Source organism: the organism of the source record quoted next, unplaced genomic scaffold (assembly GCF_019419815.1).
Source record: "Pyrus x bretschneideri cultivar Hongxiangsu unplaced genomic scaffold, Pyrus_bretschneideri_v1 Contig4, whole genome shotgun sequence".
Taxonomy (NCBI): Eukaryota; Viridiplantae; Streptophyta; class Magnoliopsida; order Rosales; family Rosaceae; genus Pyrus; species Pyrus x bretschneideri.
The window spans coordinates 2,705,920-2,727,189 of record NW_025999723.1 but is presented as its reverse complement, the minus strand read 5'-3'; the positions used below and the strand labels follow the sequence as shown (position 1 = coordinate 2,727,189).

The window sequence follows — 21,270 nt, the reverse complement described above, 5'->3', positions numbered from 1 at the left end:
TCATTGCACAGAAAACCGCAGCATCCATCTCCATCTAACTAGCCACCCTGGCAAACCTTGCCACCACCCAAACACTACACTGCCACCCTCGCACTCTCACAATCTCTCTATCTCTCCCTCTCAGCTTCTTCCTTGACACAGTGAAACACATAAGGAATGACGGCGGTGGAGCTGGCGATCTCCGGCGAGGCAACCACTAGCGTCACCTTCCTTTCCTCACCGCAGACTCCCCATTACCTTTTACTTTCTGGAAATCGAAACCGACGCGACAAAATGACAAGCTCCGTCGCGGCTTGACTCCCCGGCGAGATTTTCCGTCGAATCCAGTATGAGTGTGACACGCCCCGACCCCGATATTCCCCGAATACCAAGATAGGCACGTGCTGGCCGACACCCGAGGGTGACGAAAGCCATTTATTGAGTGCAAATGCTGAAAACAAGGGATAAATAAGGTTTATAAATATAAAAGAATAATTAATATGCAAATACGGACCGTGTTCAGAGCACACCTCTAATCTAGAATACTAAAAGAAAATAATATAAAATTGAATGAAACAAAGGAGTGGATCCTACACCGAGAGGACTAGAAGATGCCGATGCGGAAGTGCCTGGACGTCGGGATTGTATGCCTCGATTCTAAGTCCTGAAGGGGGCGCAAAACAAACATGAGTGGACCAAGTTGATATATATATAATAAAATAGTTATCAACATACTAACCCCAAGGTTTTATGAAAACACAAATATAATGATAAACATAGGTTTTCCGAAACCTAGCATGTCGTGCAATGTCTCAAATCATCATTCGCATAAAATAATAATCACTAGTGAATGTCCAATATAACACTTCAGGCCCCATGCCGGCTCCCCGTCTCTGAGCACACAGTCAGAGGAAAATGCACTTCAGGCCCCTTGCCGGCTCTACACCGAGAGGACTAGAAGATGCCGATGCGGAAGTGCCTGGACGTCGGGATTGTATGCCTCGATTCTAAGTCCTGAAGGGGGCGCAAAACAAACATGAGTGGACCAAGTTGATATATATATAATAAAATAGTTATCAACATACTAACCCCCAGGTTTTATGAAAACACAAATATAATGATAAACATAGGTTTTCCGAAACCTAGCATGTCGTGCAATGTCTCAAATCATCATTCGCATAAAATAATAATCACTAGTGAATGTCCAATATAACACTTCAGGCCCCATGCCGGCTCCCCGTCTCTGAGCACACAGTCAGAGGAAAATGCACTTCAGGCCCCTTGCCGGCTCCCCGTCTCTGAGCAGACAGTCAGAGGAAAACACACTTCAGGCCCTATGCCAACACCAAACCGTCGCTCGGGACGGACCGGATCTATCCCTACGTCCCATAGCGGAAAGGACCACTAGGTAATGTACAAAACCAGTGAACATACACATATTGAAAATCAACTTCATAGTATAAAGTCATCCATCATCTATACTATAAAGAGGTGTTCTAAACATGTTCTAAATATCATATCGTCATCCATCAGATATGCTATAAGAACATGGGTTATAGGAAAAATAGTAATAATTCAAACTAGCCTCAGTAAGCATGTTATCTCGTAAAACGTTCATAAAACATAATCATCAAATCATGCTTTTCATGTATGCATTTCTACTATCAAAACATGCATTTTTAGAAGGGGTCCACTCACAGTACTTCGCCGTCGAAAAGCCACGCCACTAGCGAAGACGGAAACGCCACAATTAAACGCCCCTAAGCACATAAAGGGTACATTTAGTCAAACTCTACTCAAACGATTGAATTTGGGAAAACGGACGTCGGAAACGAGTTCAGGACGTCGAAATTAGTCTAGGAGGGGTCCCGCACGAAAACCCAAAAAGTCAACGGTCAAAGTCAACGTTGACCGTTGACCTGTCAAAGTCAACGCTGACCGTTGACCGGGTCAACGGTCAGACCGGGTCAGGTCAACGGGTACGGGTCTACGGGTCACGGGTCATGGGTCACGGGTCAGGTTTTAGGGTTTTGGGTTTAGGTTTTTGGGTTTTGGGTTTTGGGCTAACAGAAAATGGGTTTGGGTTAAAAGGGGAAATGGGTTTGGGCTGCAACCAAGGCCCTAAGGCCTTTTGGGTTTTCAAATGAAATAAACTAAAAATAAAAAAGGAAAGGGTGAGGGTATTGGGCCAGAAACCAATTCAGGCCTAAGGCCCGTGGGTGTGGGAGATGGCCCGAAGGCCTGGGTGTCCGGAGAAGGACGCCGGAATTCGGCCGGAGAATTCCCAAGCTCCGTTGGAGCTCAAAACTCAACCAAAACATGTCATTCAATATACCAAATTGAAGCCCCGAAGGTAAGGAATCGAAATATACCCTTGGTTCCCGTCATCGTGGTCGGAGTTGGCCGGAAAACAGCCTGGAAGCCACGGGTGTCCGCCGGAACTGGGTAAGATTCAAATGAGCATAACTTCTTCAATACTCAATGAAATTGGGTGAAACAAAAAGGAAAGTTGTAGTACTCAGCGAGACGAAGAGATTGATACCTTGCACGCCGGCTAACTCACCGTGGTTTGGCCGGAAATTGCCTCGAAAGGGGCGGTGCTCGCCGGAAAACTGGGAAATGTCTCCGAGGTGATTTCTTCGTGGTTTGACATCCAAAGCACAACCACGGGGTTAGAAAAGAGTTATAGGTGTGGGCATGGGTGTGTGTGTGTGTGTGTTCTTGTCGGAGGAAGGAGCACCGAGAGGGAGAGAAAGACAGAGAGAAAGAAAGAGAGAAGAGAGAAGAGAGACTTTTCAGAAAAAAAAGAAAAGGGAAAGAACCGGGGAACAAAAACAGGGGGTGGGCCCCTTGGGCTCACCAATTAAGGCTCAAAAACAATTTTAAAAAGAAAGGTGTCCCCCAAACTTAGTGAAAATACAAAAATACCTATTTTCTTACGTAAATCCCGGGACGGGTTATTACAGAGTGAGTCTTGAAAACACCTTAGTTAGGTTCTTTAAGTTGTTTAGAGACGTTTTGCACTGCATGCCTGATTTGGTTAAGTTTGGATGCAATTTCAACTCAGGGGACAAATTCCCCAGATTTCCAGCGAGGGTTATGATTTTCAGGCTGATTTTAAGATGTCACCGGCCACCCAATGGCTCTGAAGAAGGTAAAATTCGAATACTTACCTTTGTAGCTTTGTTTTAGCTTTTGAATTGTTGAAAATGGTTGTGATTTGGACCAAAACGGACTCTGAAACCCCTGACGTGGCTGCAGGTCGCACTGTCAATGTGTGTGGCATTGTTATGGATAGTGCGTGGAGAACAAGCGCCTCCACCGAAAGGATGAATGCCTGAAATAATGAATATACGTTTTCAAGGATGATTATACGTTTTCAAATTTTTGTTTCAAATTGTAGGGTATTTCAAATTTGTTATTTTTATTTCTTTTTTATATTTAATTGATAGGGCACAATTACAAAAATTGTGCTAACATGAATCTAATGGCATCTGACATAGGTGTCAGAACAGGGCAGAATATAAACCTTATTTGTGCTCAACTTTTCGAGCACACATGCGCGTATCGTGCCCTCTAATCAAAGGTGACGCCCGTAGCGGGCACATATACAAATATAGTTGTTGCATTGTTGCTATTGGTCTATGGGCAAAATTGTTGGTGCTTTTTGGCCTCAAAGGGCACTGATAATTTATTGTGCATAGTGACCATTTTTGTTGTAGTGTAGTATCAAAAGCGACAAGATTGTGGTTGCGTTGATCAACGCCATAAACTTGATCTTTAACAGGAACAACTTCAATTATATGCCGACTATCGTCAACAAAGGTCCATGTTGTGTCTTTGCTGGGTCTAATAAAAGCCATGTGACAATATCCCTAGCATATCACCGCAACAATGTAATTGTCTGCACATAATACAGGGTCTGCTGAAAGTATAGCTTTGTAGGCAAAATAGTAGCTATAAGACCAGTTCCATTTTTTCAATCCTGGAACAATGCCGGGGCCGATGAGTGGAGGAAGGCGAATGATGGAATTTTCTTTCTTTCTCGTCCCTTTAACCCTAAAGAATGGATTGACTAGGGTTACCACAGAATCCTTGTCCACATATATCAACCATCACTTTGAAGAGCCGCAGAATCGCACGTTCGGAACCTGTACGTGAAAAGCAAGGACCTTATTCTGCATGACGTCGCACAACGACCATGTTCCTCTTTTTGCAGTCTGAATCATCAAGAGCACTGGAGTTGTCACCTTAGCACGTTCATCGTAGTTATGATTGTTGGGGTTTAAAAAGACTTCACTACTTTGGAGATGTTTATCTCACAAAGGAGAATGTAATGCAGCGGAATTTGATAGGCAAGAGAAAGAAAAAAAACACTCAAAGTGTTATACAAAAATTTTTATTCTCACACAATCTTAATACAAGAGGAAACACTCAAACATACTCACACTTCACTCTTTTTCTCACTTCTTGCTCTCTTTCTTGCTCTCACTTCTTCTTGCTACATGGAAACACACACACACACACCTAAATTTATAGGCAAGCATTTTGCCGACTTACTCTGCCCACCGACTTGGGCATTGCAGCAATGACCACATGATTTGCTGCCTCTAGATCTTTCTTGAATGCACACCGACATTGGCTTGCATAATGTCTTCAATTTTTTTAAACTTTCTAGTGCATGATTATGCACACTCCCACCGACTTCCATTGCTGGAATTTTCCAGCTACTATCACCAACATAGATTGCTAGAATTTTCTAGCATTTGCACAATAGGCTTTGGGTTGGATCACTTGTCATGGGCCGAAGACAAGATTACCACTCAACATCCCCCCTTAATCTTGTCTTGTGACGCCGATTGAGTTTCTTAGTCTGACAAAGTCTTCTTGTTTGAGGGGCTTGGTGAATATGTCTGCGATTTGGTCTTGAGACTTCACGTATTCCACTTGCACATCCTTTCTTGCAATACACTCTCTTATGTAGTGATAACGGGTATCTATATGTTTGCTCCTGTTATGGAATACTGGATTCTTTGCTAGAGCTATTGCAGACTTGTTGTCGACATAGATCTTTGTTGGCTCTTCTTGTCGCATTCTTAATTCTTTCAGCAAGTTTCTCAGCCAGATTGCATGGCAGACACATGAAGTAGCAGCTACATATTCAGCTTCACAGGTAGAGAGAGTGACAATCGGTTGTTTCTTCGACATCCATGTGAATGCAGTGTCTCCCATGAAGAACACAAATCCAGTAGTGCTTTTTCTATCGTCGGAATCTCCTGCCCAATCACTGTCGCTATATCCAGCAAGTTTGTAGTTATCAGAACTTGAATAAAACAAGCCAAAGTTAACAGTACCTTTGAGGTATCGAAGAATTCTTTTGGCCGTTTTCAAATGTGTAGTTGTGGGATTCTCCATGTGGCGACTGATTAATCCGACAGCATAGAGAATATCTGGTCTTGTGCAAGTCAAGTAGCGCAAGCTTCCAACTAGACTTTTGAAAAATGTTGGATCTACGCTTTCTCCTTTGTCATACTTGGTTAGTTTGACTCCGCACTCCATTGGCGTGCTCACGGGCTTGCAGTCGTCCATTTTGAACTTTTTCAGTATCTCCTTTGTGTAGCTTTCTTGGGAGATGAAAATTCCTTCTTCGTTCTGCTTGACTTCAATGCCTAGGTAATATGCCATCAACCCGATGTCGGTCATCTCAAATTCTTTGGTCATCACTCTCTTGAACTTTTCAAACATGCTTGGATTACTCCCGGTGAAGATTAGATCATCCACATATAAGCACACAATCAAAATATCTCCATCTTTGACTTTGACGTAGAGAGCATGTTCATGAGGGCACTTGATGAAGTTGTTTTCCTGAAAGTACTTGTCGATGCGACTATTCCATGCTCGTGGCGCTTGTTTTAACCCATAGAGGGCTTTCTTCAGCTTCAGAACTTTGTCTTCATGCCCTTTGATCTCATAGCCTGACGGTTGCTGAATGTAGACTTCTTCTTCAAGGACTCCATTTAGGAAGGCGGACTTCACATCCATTTGTTGAATCTTCCAACTGTTTTGAGCTGCCAAAGAAATTAGTAATCGTATAGTTTCCAACCGAGCAACGGGTGCGAATACCTCATCATAGTCGATTCCGGCTCTTTGACTATAGCCTTTCGCCACTAGTCTTGCCTTGTATCTTTCGACCTCTCCATTGGCATTTTTCTTTGTCTTGTACACCCACTTGACTCCGATGGCTTTGTGTCCTTTCGGAAGAATAGCGAGTTCCCATGTATCATTCTTCTGGATTGCTTCAATTTCTTCATCCATTGCTTTCCTCCACTTAGTATCTTGCACTGCTTCTTGGAAGTTGACTGGTTCACAATCAGCGAAGAGACAGAAAAGTGTAGGATTATCAAGTCTTTCAGCTACCTCATAAAGATCTCGTATACTTCTTGTGCGTGGTACTTCTCTTTCATTTAGACTCTCACTTGACAATGCTGATGCTGATGAATTACCATGATTGGTTGATGTTGGTGAAGCAGGTGGAGTAGTGGATTCTTGTTGAACCTCTCTTGCTTGCTCCATCATCCCTTGTTCATTCTCTTCTTCAAATTGAGGAAAGAAGTGAAGATCACCTGCATGCGGGCCAAAATCCCATTCTCCTTCTTCATCGAACATCACGTCTCGACTGATCACCGTCTTCCCATTGTTTGGATTATACAACTTATAGCCTTTTGAATTGGTGTCATAGCCGATGAAGATGAACTTCTCACTTTTGTCGTCGAGTTTGATTCTCCTCTCGTCTGGTACGTGTACATGGGCTATGCTTCCAAAAACTCTTAGATGAGAAATACCTGGTTTTCTTCCACTCCATGCTTCTTGTGGAGTTTTTCCCCACACACTCCTTGTTGGAGACCGATTGGATAGGTAGACAGCACATGCTACAGCTTCTGCCCACAATTCCTTAGGCAATTTCTTGCTTTTGAGCATGCTTCGAGCCATGTCGAGGATGGTTCGATTTTTTCTTTCCGCCACTCCATTTTGTTGAGGGGATCTTGGAACTGTCAAAGGTCGACGAATTCCATTTGCTTCACAAAACTCTTGAAATTCCTTCGAAGTGAATTCTCCTCCTCGATCAGATCTCATGGCTTTGATCTTGCAACCACTCTCCTTTTCTACAGCGGCTTTGAACTTCTTGAATGCTCCAAAGACTTCTGATTTCTGCTTCAAGAAATACACCCAGGTTTTTCTTGAAAAATCATCAATGAAGAGAAGGAAATAATTATTTTTACCCAAAGAGCTTGGTTTTATTGGACCGCACACATCGGTGTGAATGAGCTCGAGTGGCTTCTGGGCTCTTGTGGTCGACTCCTTTGGAAAGCTTTTCCTGAACTGTTTCCCAAGTAAACATCCTTCACAAACTTGATCAGGGTGGCTGATGCACGGTAAGCCTCGCACCATCTCCTTCTTAGATAATAACTCCAGTCCTCTAAAGTTAAGATGCCCAAAACGAAGATGCCAAAGCCAAGATATGTCTTTGTAACATATCTTAAGACACTTTGCAACATCGTTTTGAATGTTCATGGGAAACATTCTATTTTTTGACATTTTCGCCTTGGCAATTAATCTTCCTTTGTCATCTCTAAGAAAAAGGATATAATTTTTCGTATGAAAATCATAACCTTTTTCTAAGAGTTGACCCAAACTCAAAATGTTGCTTTTCATATTGGGCACGTAGTAGACATTTGAAATTAATTGGTGACCGCCATTTTCCAAGGGAATAAGGATGTTACCTTTTCCTTTTACGGGTATTTTGGATTCATCTCCAAAAGAAACGTTGCCACTCACTGATTCATTGAGCTCTACGAAGATGCTTCTTCTTCCGCACATGTGGTTGCTGGCGCCGGTGTCAAGGTACCATGTATAGTCTTGGTCTCCATCATTGTTCTTGCATGCTAGTAGCACAACACCATTCTCTTCTTTCTCTTCTTTCACATAATTGACTTTCTCATCAAGTCTGCTGTTTGGAGCTCTACATTCCCAAGCATAATGCCCAAACTTTTGACAATTATAGCATTGAACTTGAGATTTTTCATACCTTGAGCTTGAGCGTCCTCTTCCGCGACCTTTTGTTGAGCTTTCTCCTCTTTCGTAGTTGCTATGGTTGTTTAAGTTCCAACCACATCCACGCCCATGTCCACGTCCGCGACCTCGACCACGACTTCTTCCGTATCGTCTTCTCTCGTTGTCGAAGCTTTCTTCTTTCTTCTTTGGCTGAACATGCGTCTTAAGGAGCTGCTCATCATTCCCTTGCCTCTTCTTATGTTTCTCTTCATATGCTTGTAGTGAACCCATTAATTGCTCTATACTAATTTCTTCCAAGTTTTTAGTTTCTTCAATCGTCACGACAATGTGCTCGAACTTGGGGTCCAACGAGCGTAGTATCTTCTCCATAATTCTAACATCTTCTAACTTTTCTCCGTTTCTTTTTAATTGATTGGAAACGGCTAAGACTCTTGAGAAATAATCAGAAATTGATTCAGACCCTTTCATTTGTAGAGATTCGAACTCACCTCTTAATACTTGAAGACGAACCTTTTTCACTTGTTCGGCTCCTTTGTAAGAGGTTTGAAGCCTCTCCCATGCTTGCTTGGCAGAGGTTGCACTCGAGACCTTCTCAAACCCATTGTCATCTAATGCTTGGTAGATGAGGTAGAGAGCCTTCTTGTCTCTCTTTCTTGAATCTTTCAAACTCTCCTTCTGGGATTGAGACAGAGTAGTTTCATCTTCTGGCTCAGTGTAGCCTTTCTCCACGACTTCCCAGACATCGTGTGCACCCAAAAGGGCCTTCATTTTGATACTCCAATTATCGAAGTTGTTGTTGTCGAGCACTGGAACTTGGAAGGCTGCCATATTGTTGCTAGCCATAGCTCTGGTACCACTTTGTTGGGGTTTAAAAAGACTTCACTACTTTGGAGATGTTTATCTCACAAAGGAGAATGTAATGCAGCGGAATTTGATAGGCAAGAGAAAGAAAAAAACACTCAAAGTGTTATACAAAATTTTTATTCTCACACAATCTTAATACAAGAGGAAACACTCAAACATACTCACACTTCACTCTTTTTCTCACTTCTTGCTCTCTTTCTTGCTCTCACTTCTTCTTGCTACATGGAAACACACACACACACACCTAAATTTATAGGCAAGCATTTTGCCGACTTACTCTGCCCACCGACTTGGGCATTGCAGCAATGACCACATGATTTGCTGCCTCTAGATCTTTCTTGAATGCACACCGACATTGGCTTGCATAATGTCTTCAATTTTTTTAAACTTTCCAGTGCATGATTATGCACACTCCCACCGACTTCCATTGCTGGAATTTTCCAGCTACTATCACCAACATAGATTGCTAGAATTTTCTAGCATTTGCACAATAGGCTTTGGGTTGGATCACTTGTCATGGGCCGAAGACAAGATTACCACTCAACAATGATTTGCTACAGAATACCACCACTTACAAACAATGCTGAAACGCAAATAATCCTTTGGCGACTCCGATCTCTCCAAGACGGAATCTAAAAGGTGCTGATGCAAATTCTGCCAAACTACAGAGGCCATAGTTTCGACTTTCAAGCACGAATTTGTTTGTTTTTTTTTTTTTTGTAACTTTTTTTTTTTTTTTTTGGGTGAGAAAAACCCCGTACCCTTCATGTTTATTTATATACACACAATTCTTTCCTTCCTTCCTTCCTGGTAGTGGTAACATCGTAATCCCTCCCTGCAAGACTAGGAGAAGATGATGATTTTAAGGACCAGGAAACAATAAATTACCCAATTCTCTAATAAGTGCTTGTTTCCTAAAACAAATAGCTAGGGTTACAAGGGTGTGTGAAAGAATAAAAATGTATGTATTTATCATCTCCATGTAATTAATAAGGGGTGTGGTTTCTTTTAGTCAACATGGTATGACTACATGGTCTTGGTTTTTTTTTTTTTTTGAACGAAATACGGTCTTGGTTTTTAATATTAGATTCTCTTATCTTAATATCATCCGTTGGACAATGCAAAAGCCCACTTTGTCTTGTGGCACTTAACTAAATTGTAATGACTTTACAATTTGGTCTGTTTTCTTATTTATGTTTTCAATTAACTCAATTATAAACCCCTCTCTCTCTCTGTCTTTTATATTACTCAGTTAAATCGGCCTAAAACAAGAAGATATATTCATTTAGTTGCAACTTGAAGTCTTTGTACTTTTTATTGATTTGGTTTGACTTACTAAATGCGTCATAAAATAATGATAAATGATGAATTTTGATTATAGATTATAAGTATACATTAGCGTTGATATTAAGTTTCGTCTTAATATGTTTGCGACTTGCTTAGCAAAGCAAAAATATTTTGGACCAAAAAACAATAGGCTAATACCAAAGTGATACAATTACCCATGCCATGTCAATTGGATTTTATGGCACAACGAAGTTCAGTATACCAAAAATTTGGTGTGGTAAGGGTACTAGATTTTTCCGTACCCCAAGCTTTTTGGGTGGAAAAATGTACATATTGCATATATATCGTAACTCCATGTGATAGAGCATTTTTGATCAAAAAATTGTTGAAGAATCGATTAAGAAATTGAATAGGAGATCAGTAGATGAATGATAACAGAGAGATTGGATGATATTGGTAATAAAGTTGTTATGCAACACTTTTAAAATATGAAAATGCATTGAGAGATATTGTAATATATTGTGTGTGTGTGTGTATGAAATCCTTAAGAATTAATATATATATATATATATATATATGTGTGTGTGTGTGTGTGTGTATGAAATCCTTAAGAATTAATATATATATGTGTGTGTGTGTGTGTGTGTGTGTGTGTGTGTGTTGTTTTAATTTGAATGACCATATTCATTAGTTAAAGAAAACAAAAAGAGAATACCATTTCTCATTAAAATTGGAGGAGCCAACAGCCAATAGGAAAAGAAAATTGCAGCGACATTTTCAAGATAGAACATGAGTTCAGATATGGCAAACATGAGAAAAAAAAGTAAAGCCTTTTAGAGCTTAAAAGGTCGCCCAACCCAAATTGGAGGTCGACTGGTCATCTGCATAAGGGTCATAGTATCTTCTGGGTAAGGTTGCGAAAAGCTTTGATCCTTCACGTTGTACACACCAAAATCATGAGATTTCATGGGTTGGAAGGCTCCTTGACTAATGTTGTCGTGGTAGAAGTATATGCAGTTGGGTTGACATCCTGAATATTTCGAAGCCGCCAAAGCTATCGAAGAGTTATCACCAACGAAGAGAGCAACATCACCCAAGTCGTATATTTCAGTCCACTCACACTTGTGAGACTTCATTTCAAAAATTCTGAACTGATAAGTCATTCGTCTCCCATCTATAACATTCCCATACCTTTCAACCATTAAAAATCTTTTCTCATTTAAATCCACAAGGTATCTCTTGGCTGGCGCTTCTTCCGTGTTGCCTACGTCCAATATTACATTGCACTTGTACTGAGCACTAGTATCAAAAGCTACAAGATTGCGTCTTCATCGATCAATGCCGTAAAATTCATCTTCAACAGGAACAACATCTTCAATTATATGCCGACCATCGGCAACAAAGGTCCATGTTGTGTCTTTACCGGGTCTAATAAAAGCCAATTGACAGTATACCTCGCATATCACCACAACAATGTAATTGTCTGCACATAATACAGGGTCTGCTGAAAGTATGGCTTTGTAGGCAAAATAGTAGCTGATAGACGAATCCCAGTTCTTCAATGGTGGAACACCGCCGATGAGTGGAGGAAGGCGAATGATGGAATTTTCTTTCTTTCTCGTCCTTTTAACCCTAAAGAATGGATTAACCAGGGTTACTACAGAATCCTTGTCTACATATATCAGCCATCCCTTTGAAGAGCCGCAGAATCGCACGTTAGGAACCTGTACGTGAAAATCAAGGACCTTATTCTGCATGACATCGCACAACGACCATGTGCCTCTTTTTGCGGTCTGAATCATCAAGAGCACTGGAGTTGTCACTTAGCATGCTGATTGTAGTTATCCTTTGCCACAGAATACCACCACTTACAAACAATGCTGAAATGCAAATAATCCTTTGGCACTCCAATCTCTCGAAGACGGAATCTAAAAGGTGCTTATACAAACTTTGCCAAACTACTGAAGCCATAGCTACGACTTTCAAGCACGAATTTGCTTTGTCTCGTTTTTTTTTTTTTTCGGTGAGCAAAACCCGTACCCCTCGTGTTTATTTATATACACTAAATTCTTTCCTTCCTGGTAGTGGTAACATCGTAATCCCTCCCTGCAAGAGTAGGAGATGATGATTTTAAGGACTAGGAAACAACAAATTACCCAATTCTCTAATAAGTCTCTAATGCTTGTTTCCCAAAACAAATAGCTCGGAGTACCAGGATTTCCTATAACATTAAGGAAATTAATTACTCACAAACAAAAGTTTTTTTTTCCGGCCGCTGCTGGTCACTCACCCATTTTTATATGTGGCCATCCGATTGAACATGTGAAGTGCATACAACGAACATGATTATACAAGGCTGTGTAAAAGAGTAAAAATGTATGTATTTATTATTTCCCTGTAAATGATAACGGGTCTTTCATTTTAATATTTTCTTCTCAATATGGAAAGTTTAGTTAAGCAAATTTAATAGAGGAAATTTCAAGCAGGAAAAATTCAAATTCGTAGGTTTACAAAACCTAAACCCTCATTCTTGAAAGCGTGAATCCTGGTGCGAGGAATTTCAACACGAACCCTTTTGGGGTTTTTTTAAATCAGTTCATGGGCTCTTCTTTGTTTAGGATATTTAGCCTCATAAATTAATCTACCGTTAGATTAATTCAAGATTTCATACTAAAGAGGGCCTTAATAGTCCTCAAAATGTACATGTAACATCTTTTGATTGAACCAAATGTGAGTATGAGAAGTACTCACTTTGGCCCAAAAAGTAAGTATGAGAAGTATTTACTAGTGAGTGCGTAAGTATTATCGTTAAAATTTCTCTCTCGATAAGTATCATCGTTAACATTTTTCTCTCGCTAGCTTGACGAAACCGGGTAAGTAGGAGTTTTTACTAAAAACGAATTACAAGAAGGGTCCTCTTGTAATAAATAAGACACGACTAACACAACGCGAGGCCTCTTGTGAAGAGGTTGGAGGAGCTACGGAAAAAAAAAGACCCAACTTAACCTGCCTACTACTTTGGCAGATGTATTTCCAAATTTAAACCATAATCTGAAACTAAATTAGACAAACACCAACTAGATGCCCCAACGTCCATCATAAACCTATTTCTCTAAAAGCCCCTCACTACTCCACTCCCTCAAATCCCACGACTGGCACTTTCGCCGCTGCAACCATGGTCGCTGAGATCAGAAGTTTTAATGAAGATATGACTGCAACTGTGGCAAACAAACTTCCCTTCATAGTCCTTCTTGTGAAGCTTTTTGCCATGAGTGACCACGCCACCTTCTTTATCAAATTGTTTTCCACAGTTAAAGCAGACGAATTTGGGGAAATCCTCATGTACAAGGCGATTGTGTTTGGCCAAATCATCTTTGCTGGAAAACACAAGACCACAAGCGCCGCACTCCGCCATCTGCAAGGTCAAAAAGAAAACTATCAGAAAAGAAAAACAAAATAAGATGCATCAGAGAAAGTGGGAAATGAAAAGAAATGCATATCATATAAACAAAACACCTTTTCAACTTTTGGAATTTCTACTGCAGTAAAAAGCAACTAGGTTTTTGAAGTTTTGAATTGCTGCCTTGCCTATTATATAGCAAGACATGCAAACCATCGTAGTGAAATCAGCCAACACCTAATAAATACGGTCACTGTCCATCTACTAAATTCCTTCACCTAAGCTTTCCTTTCCCTCTCTCTCTCCTTCCTCCAGCGAACTGTTCAAGGTTTACTGAGAGATTTTTATCTTGTCACCAAATGGGGGAGAGATTAATTAACCCCCTTTAATGTTTGAAGTGACTTCTTGCAGCAAAGCTTAAAACCATTAAAGTACATCTGAAATGTCTTTGTCCGCTTATTAACTTTCCTCACACTCCCTCTCCCTCTAATGATTTAATTTAGGGGTGTGTTATCCACACATTCCATTGTACTTTTTACACATCTCTTGTTAATTTCTATCTGTTGATTTTCTTCAATTCATCCGATACGACCGCCGAAAATTATAAGGGTGTGTGAAAAGTAAAATGGGATGTGTGAAAAGTAAAATGGGATGTGTGAATATCACATCCCTTAATCTAAAAGACATGTACTAATTGATTTCCTTAATGTAAGCAAACAGATAATGGTACCAGGTTAAGAAATTTACCAAAAAAAGGTAACACAAATGATATAATAATTAAGAACGTCTAAACAATATATATTTTCAAAAAAAGGAATCCATGTCTATAAATAATACCTGCTGAAAGGGGACTGAACGGAAAAAAAATAGCCCAATAAAGTGCATTAAACAAGGAACTCACATGGCTCGTACTTCCACGACTGGCCATCTGATGGTAGTTGCTCGTTTGGTTATTCAGTCCATGATGCAATGCCATTAGCTTATTGAGTGTGTTCGCGTAAGTGGGCAATCCCTGAGAACTTGCTAATTGATCCATTTCCTGCATCTTTTGCATCTGGAGCTTGGCTGCAGTGGCATGTCATGGATAAACTTCATGCCTCTGCAATTATCAACACAAGTTCACCAAGAGGAGAAATCATCAGGAAAACAGTTGGCACAACAAGTTCAGATTTAAAATTCTGAGACAAAAAGAGCCCGAGTGTCGGATTTAAAATTCTAACTCCACAAAACTATAATGGGTGAAAGGAAATGAGAAACAACAAGAGATAAAACAAGCGTCACCATTAAAATGTTAAATCAATAAAAACTAAAGGCCATACTGAATCTAAGAAAAAAAAAAAAAAAAGTGACAGGTGGGGTGACACCGGGCAAAGTTAAAGCAAGATTTGCTCCAAATCTCCATCAATATAGTTAGGGATAATACGCAAGAAGCATATTTAGCTAGAAACTGAAAGTTCCTCAACTCAAAGAATGACCCAACATGTAGGATATCAGTAATTCCGTAGTATAATCACGTCTTAAGAAACTGTCTAAGATAATGCTGGCCAAGCAATTAATACCAGAGGACGCTACTAATAACACGATCAACCATCCATGCAAAGCAGCAAAAGGGTTAGAATATATATAGGAAAAGAGGAAGCCTACCAATTGGTCCCAACTTTGTTCTCCTGCAGAAGTCCAGCAAGTCTTTCATGCTATTAACATCATCTAAGAACGGTCCGATGGGAAGGGAAACTTGGCCAGTTTGGAATGTGGGTAAGTAAGTAGCACTCGATTCCCCTTGCTGCCGTTGGTTCTGGTGCTGATTTTTGCTTAAGTTTTTGAGAGTTCTGGTGATGTTGAGAATTTAGTGCATTGCAGAAGACCCATCCATAAGCGATGACCCCTGACAAGCTATTTTTGTTGGAAGAGAACGACATGGGCAGTGCTGGTAAGCATAAGTATGACTCTGTACTGATGCTTGCACTTCTCTGAAAATGGGGACCTCCTGAATGTACAGAGTTTATATTCATCACAAGCTTTTAACAATTAATCATGGTGATCTAGGATAAACAAATGAAAACAGTTTCCAGAAAGAAAAAAAAAATGAAAACAATACTATTAGCTGGAGAACAAGAAAAAATTAAAACAGAAACTGTACTAAATTCAAAACCAATATTAACCAGATAAGTGAACTAAACACTAACAACGAGCAACAAACACGAAACCCGACCCAAAATATTGATTTCCTGGTGAGCCCCACAAATATAATATGGGCAGTGCCACCAGAAAAAATTCAAACAATTTAAGAACCCCCACCTCACCGTGTCACTAATTTCATCGGTTATTGGACAAAAAGACCGAAAATGGAGCACAATATCTCATGGGGATCTAAGATAAACAAGAGGAAACAACACTATAAGCAGTAGAGCAAGAACTGTAAACATAAACTAAACTAAATTCCAAAACAATACCATCCAGATAAGTTAACTAAACACTACAACGAGCAGGGAAAAAAAAAAAATCTCAAGCCCCCTAGGGTTCCAAAATGTTGATTTTCTAGTGAGCACCCCAAAAACCCTAATTTCCAACCAAGCTACTCATGAAACAATGACATAAGCTTATCAGCCTGAAACCAGCAATTTCTAGGGGATCTAAACCCAACCCGGTTCAAGCGAACCGAAAATTTAACAAAATACAATTGAAATAATCAAATGTTTAGCCTAATGAAACTGATAATTACAGACTAAAGATCAAACTTAAAGCAGCTCCAGCTCAGATTTTGAACATAATTAAACTAATAAAACTTGTAATTAAGCAGAAAAACAGAAAATCGGGCAGCCAAAACGAAATTTCGAAACTTAGAACAAAAAATCAGTGAGCATTTTACAGTCTTAGAGCATAAAAAAATTAAGCAAATTAATTGATCTTAACTAGCAGCAAAAACCGAAGCAAAATTTTGAAAATTAATCGAATTAGATAAATGTACGGCAGCTACTAGCTACTGACCTCAGGAATCGAGAGCTGTAAAGTTGCACCCAAAGCCCCTTGCTTCCGTAGGTTCTGGTATTGCTGATTTTGGTTAATTTGTTGAGAGTTCTGGTCATGCTCCGTCCATAATCGATGACCCCAACATGCTAATATTGATGCTTGCACTTCTCTGAAAATGGGGACCTTCAGAAAGTACGGAGTTTATATTCATTACAGGGTTGTAACAATTAATTATGGGGATCTAATATAAACAAACGAAAACAATACAATCAGCAGCAGAACAACAAAAGAATAAAAACAGAAACTGAACTAAATTCCAAACCAACACCATCCCGATAAGTAAATTAAACACTAACAACGTGCAAAAAACATAAAATCCAACCCAAACTCAAGCCCCCCAGGGTTCCAAAATGTTGATTTTTTAGTGAGCACCACAATATTGAACATAATTAAACTAATTAAACTCATAAATAAGCAGAAAAACAGAAGATCGAGCAGCAAAAAAGAAATTTTGAAGCCTAAGTAGAACAAAATACAAGTGAAATAATCAAATGTTTAGCTCAGCCTTTATCAAATAAAGTGATAACTACAGAATAACGGTCGAACTTTAAGCAACTCCATCTCAAATTTTGAAGAAAATTAAACCAGTAAAACTCGTAATTAAGCAGAAAAACAGAAGATCGAGCAGCAAGAAAAAAATTTCGAAGACCAAGTAGAACAATAAAATCAGTAAGCGTTTTGCCGTCCAGAGATCGATCAGAGAATAATTTAGGGGTGTATTCAATTGGGAATTTGAGAGATTTGAATGAATTTATTGATCTATAGATTTTTATGGAGTTTAATTGATCTGTAGAGATTCCATGTAAAATTTTGATTCAATTCCCTTAAAATCTCTTGGGGAGATGTGAGATTTCAGAGTATCACTTAAATTCCTAATTAAGTACCCTTGGATTCATTAAAACAATTAAAATCCTTCAAAATACCAATTACTCCTAATCTAATTCGATTAATTTTAACTAGCAGCCAAAATCGAAACAAAAAATTGAAATATTAATCGAATTAGATAACTACTGACCTCCATAATCAGGAGCTGTAAGAAGCCAAACGTTGCCTTAATTTGAAATATTAATCGAATTAGATAACAACTGACCTCAGTAATCTAATACGATAAATCTAATAATTTTGTATGGACTAGCTTCACAATAGAGTAGAGTAGTAATAAGAAAAACTGAATAGGAGATCAGTAGATAAATGATAGCATGATTATTTTTATAAAGAGAGACATTGGATGGTATTAGAGCTTATCAAAAGCATACAACATGAGTTAAGATATGGCAAACATGAGAAAAAAAGTAAAGCCTTTTAGAGCTTAAAAGGTCGCTCAACCCAAATTGGAGGTCGACTGGTCATCTGCATAAGGGTCATAATATCTTCTGGGTAAGGTTGCGAAAAGCTTTGATCCTTCACGTTGTACACACCAAAATCATGAGATTTCATGGGTTGGAAGGCTCCTTGACTAATGTTGTCGTGGTAGAAGTATATGCAGTTGGGTTGACATCCTGAATATTTCGAAGCCGCCAAAGCTATCGAAGAGTTATCACCAACGAAGAGAGCAACATCACCCAAGTCGTATATTTCAGTCCACTCACACTTGTGAGACTTCATTTCAAAAATTCTGAACTGATAAGTCATTCGTCTCCCATCTATAACATTCCCATACCTTTCAACCATTAAAAATCTTTTCTCATTTAAATCCACAAGGTATCTCTTGGCTGGCACTTCTTCCGTGTTGCCTACATCCAATATTACATTGCATTTGTACTGAGCACTAGTATCAAAAGCTACAAGCTTGCGTCTTCCTTGATCAACACCGTAAAATTCATCTTCAACAGGAACAACATCTTCAATTATATGCCGACTATCAGCAACAAAGGTCCATGTTGTGTCTTTACCGGGTCTAATAAAAGCCAATTGACAGTATACCTCGCATATCACCACAACAATGTAATTGTCTGCACATAATACAGGGTCTGCTGAAAGTATGGCTTTGTAGGCAAAATAGTAGCTGATAGACGAATCCCAATTCTTCAATGGTGGAACACCGCTGATGAGTGGAGGAAGGCGAATGATGGAATTTTCTTTCTTTCTCGTCCTTTTAACCCTAAAGAATGGATTAACCAGGGTTACTACAGAATCCTTGTCCACATATATCAACCATCCCTTTGAAGAGCCGCAGAATCGCACGTTTGGAACCTGTACGTGAAAATCAAGGACCTTATTCTGCATGACATCGCACAACGACCATGTGCCTCTTTTTGCAGTCTGAATCAGCAAGAGCACTGGAGTTGTCACCTTAGCACGCGGATTGTAGTTATCCTTTGCCACAGAATACCACCACTTACAAACAATGCTGAAATGCAAATAATCCTTTGGCGACTCCAATCTCTCCAAGACGGAATCTAAAAGATGCTTATGCAAACTTTGCCAAACTACTGAAGCCATAGCTTCGACTTTCAAGCACGAATTTGCTTTGTCTCGTTTTTTTTTTTTTTTTGGGTGAGCAAAACCCGTACCCCTCGTGTTTATTTATATACACTAAATTCTTTCCTTCCTGGTAGTGGTAACATCGTAATCCCTCCCTGCAAGAGTAGGAGAAGATGATTTTAAGGACTAGGAAACAATAAATTACCCAATTCTCTAATAAGTCTCTAATGCTTGTTTCCCAAAACAAATAGCTCAGAGTACCAGGATTTCCTATAGCATTAAGGAAATTAATTACTCACAAACAAAAGTTTTTTTCGAACTAAAGATAAATTGCCGCTGCCTCTTATAAATAAAGGCATGCAACACAAAGCAGTAGAAATCACTCTCTTTATGACAGCTAATAGCTAATAAATAATGTCTCTTTCCCTCTATTAATCTTATTTAGCTAAACTTTCCTTAATCTCTAACAAGTTAAGATATTCATAGATTTTTTTTTATCGAAATGGAAAGATTAATTAACCCTCTTGTGTTTACTATTTCATACAATAAGCTTAAATCATGTTTAAAGTCCGTATATTAATTTGGATCAACAAGATTTTCCTCGCGTTTTATTGTAGAGCTGCTATACTAACTAATTTTAATGAAAGGAACACTGAATGGTAACCAGAGGCAGATATAGTACTAGACAGGACGTGTTAAAAAGGTAATAGAAACAAAGGCTCTACAATGCCCACTGTATCACAGACATCATCCTTCTACAATATGTTTTACATAACTAACAAACAAACAAAAATCAATATGTAGCGAGGAGAAGAAAAATGAAACCTGGCCGGGACATTGTTAAGGAAGTAGCACTGAATGCCCCTTGCCGCTATTGGTTCTGGTGTTGCTGGTTTTGCTGAATATGTTGAGCGTTCTGGTCATGCTAATATTGTTGGAAGAGCATTACATGCCCGGTGCTGGTAAGCGTAAGTATAACTCTGTATTGATGCTAGCATGTTTCTGAAAATGGAGAATTCGTGAAAGTAGAGAGTTTATATTCTGTATGAGCTTTCAACAATTTATGATGGGGATCTAAGATAAAAGGAAGGAAACAACACTATCAGCAGCATAACGAGAAAAAATAAACACAGAAATTGAACTAGTTTCCAAACCAACGTTAGGCAGAAAGTAAATTCAACATTAACAACCAGCACAAAACACATAATCGGATGTTTTCAAATCTAGCATTGAATTAGAATCAATTATTGCAATTGAGAAGTTGGCCCCAAAAAAAGTGGCTAAGTGGAGGGCTACATTTGGTCTGCATGATGCCGCTTTGGCCAAATAATGATCTTGAAGGCTCCATATAATTATAGCCCAGCTATCAGTTTGAGATGAATTTTTTGGCAAATCAGGTCATCGTTTGGCTTTTGGACGACCTTTAGCCCTCCCCATTGGAGATGGTCTAACTTGTAACCAAACTACGCTTGAAAAAATGACATAAGTTTATCAACCCTGAACCCACCAATTACTAGAGAACCTAAACAGAACCAGTTCAATTGAGCTCAAAATTTAACAAAGTAAAACTGGAATAAAGAAATTATATGCTAAATTCTTATCAGAGAGACAGAGATTTCTGACTAGTAACAAAATATTAACGAAATTAAACTAGTCAAACTCTTAAGCAAGCAGAAAAACAAGAAGATCGAGCAGCAGAGTCAAAATTTTGAAGACCAAGTAGAACAAAAAATCAGTGAGCACTTTGAATTCCAGAGATCGATCGATCAGAGCTTAATATATGTACATAACCAAAACGAATAATCCTAACTAGCTGCAAAACATTAAGCAAAAATACACGGCCGCAAATGATCTCAAGAATCGGGAGCTGTACAAGCGGAACGTTACCTTTTTTTCGACCAAAAATTTGCAGCCAATTTTAGAGAGTGAGAAAAGCAAGAGAAACGGCAAACCTAAAACTTAAAAACATGAAGAGTGAAAACAGTAGTGTTTATATACATGGCTGCATTTGAAACCCTAGAAGAATATTTTCTTGCTCATCTTTATCTATGCACATCTGTCCAAGCCTTGTTGTCAATGTATGGTTGAGATGATTCTAGGTGAGTCTTGGGTGTTTTGATCAATTGAATTGGTGTGCAGAGGTGAAGGCTTAACCAAGAAAGAAAGAAAGAAGAGCCAGGTTAGCTTGTCTATCTATACTCGGCAAGTTATTT

At 39.2% G+C, this 21,270-nt stretch overlaps 3 protein-coding genes across 4 annotated transcripts; all 3 read right to left on the bottom strand.

Moving 5' to 3' along the window:
• Positions 1 to 7,589: 7,589 nt before the first annotated feature.
• LOC125468994 lies at positions 7,590 to 8,895 on the bottom strand. Its single transcript, XM_048565874.1, has 2 exons — positions 7,761 to 8,895; positions 7,590 to 7,609 (listed from the first exon to the last, which is right to left on the bottom strand). The coding sequence occupies exons 1-2, from the start codon at positions 8,893 to 8,895 to the stop codon at positions 7,590 to 7,592; spliced, it is 1,155 nt and encodes a 384-aa protein (XP_048421831.1).
• A 2,141-nt stretch (positions 8,896 to 11,036) lies between these two features.
• LOC125468993 lies at positions 11,037 to 11,960 on the bottom strand. The gene is made up of 2 exons (XM_048565873.1): positions 11,627 to 11,960; positions 11,037 to 11,515 (listed from the first exon to the last, which is right to left on the bottom strand). The coding sequence occupies exons 1-2, from the start codon at positions 11,958 to 11,960 to the stop codon at positions 11,037 to 11,039; spliced, it is 813 nt and encodes a 270-aa protein (XP_048421830.1).
• Positions 11,961 to 17,844: 5,884 nt separating this feature from the next.
• On the bottom strand, positions 17,845 to 21,265 carry LOC108868183 (F-box protein SKIP23-like). 2 transcript variants are annotated; one of them, XM_048565749.1, is made up of 3 exons: positions 20,945 to 21,265; positions 19,883 to 20,059; positions 17,845 to 19,212 (listed from the first exon to the last, which is right to left on the bottom strand). In XM_048565749.1, the coding sequence occupies exon 3, from the start codon at positions 19,073 to 19,075 to the stop codon at positions 17,936 to 17,938; it is 1,140 nt and encodes a 379-aa protein (XP_048421706.1). In that variant the 5' UTR covers positions 19,076 to 19,212; positions 19,883 to 20,059; positions 20,945 to 21,265; the 3' UTR covers positions 17,845 to 17,935. The 2 variants fall into 2 exon arrangements, with proteins under 2 accessions (XP_048421706.1, XP_048421707.1); XM_048565750.1 differs by having other exon boundaries at positions 19,883 to 21,265.
• Positions 21,266 to 21,270: the final 5 nt, after the last annotated feature.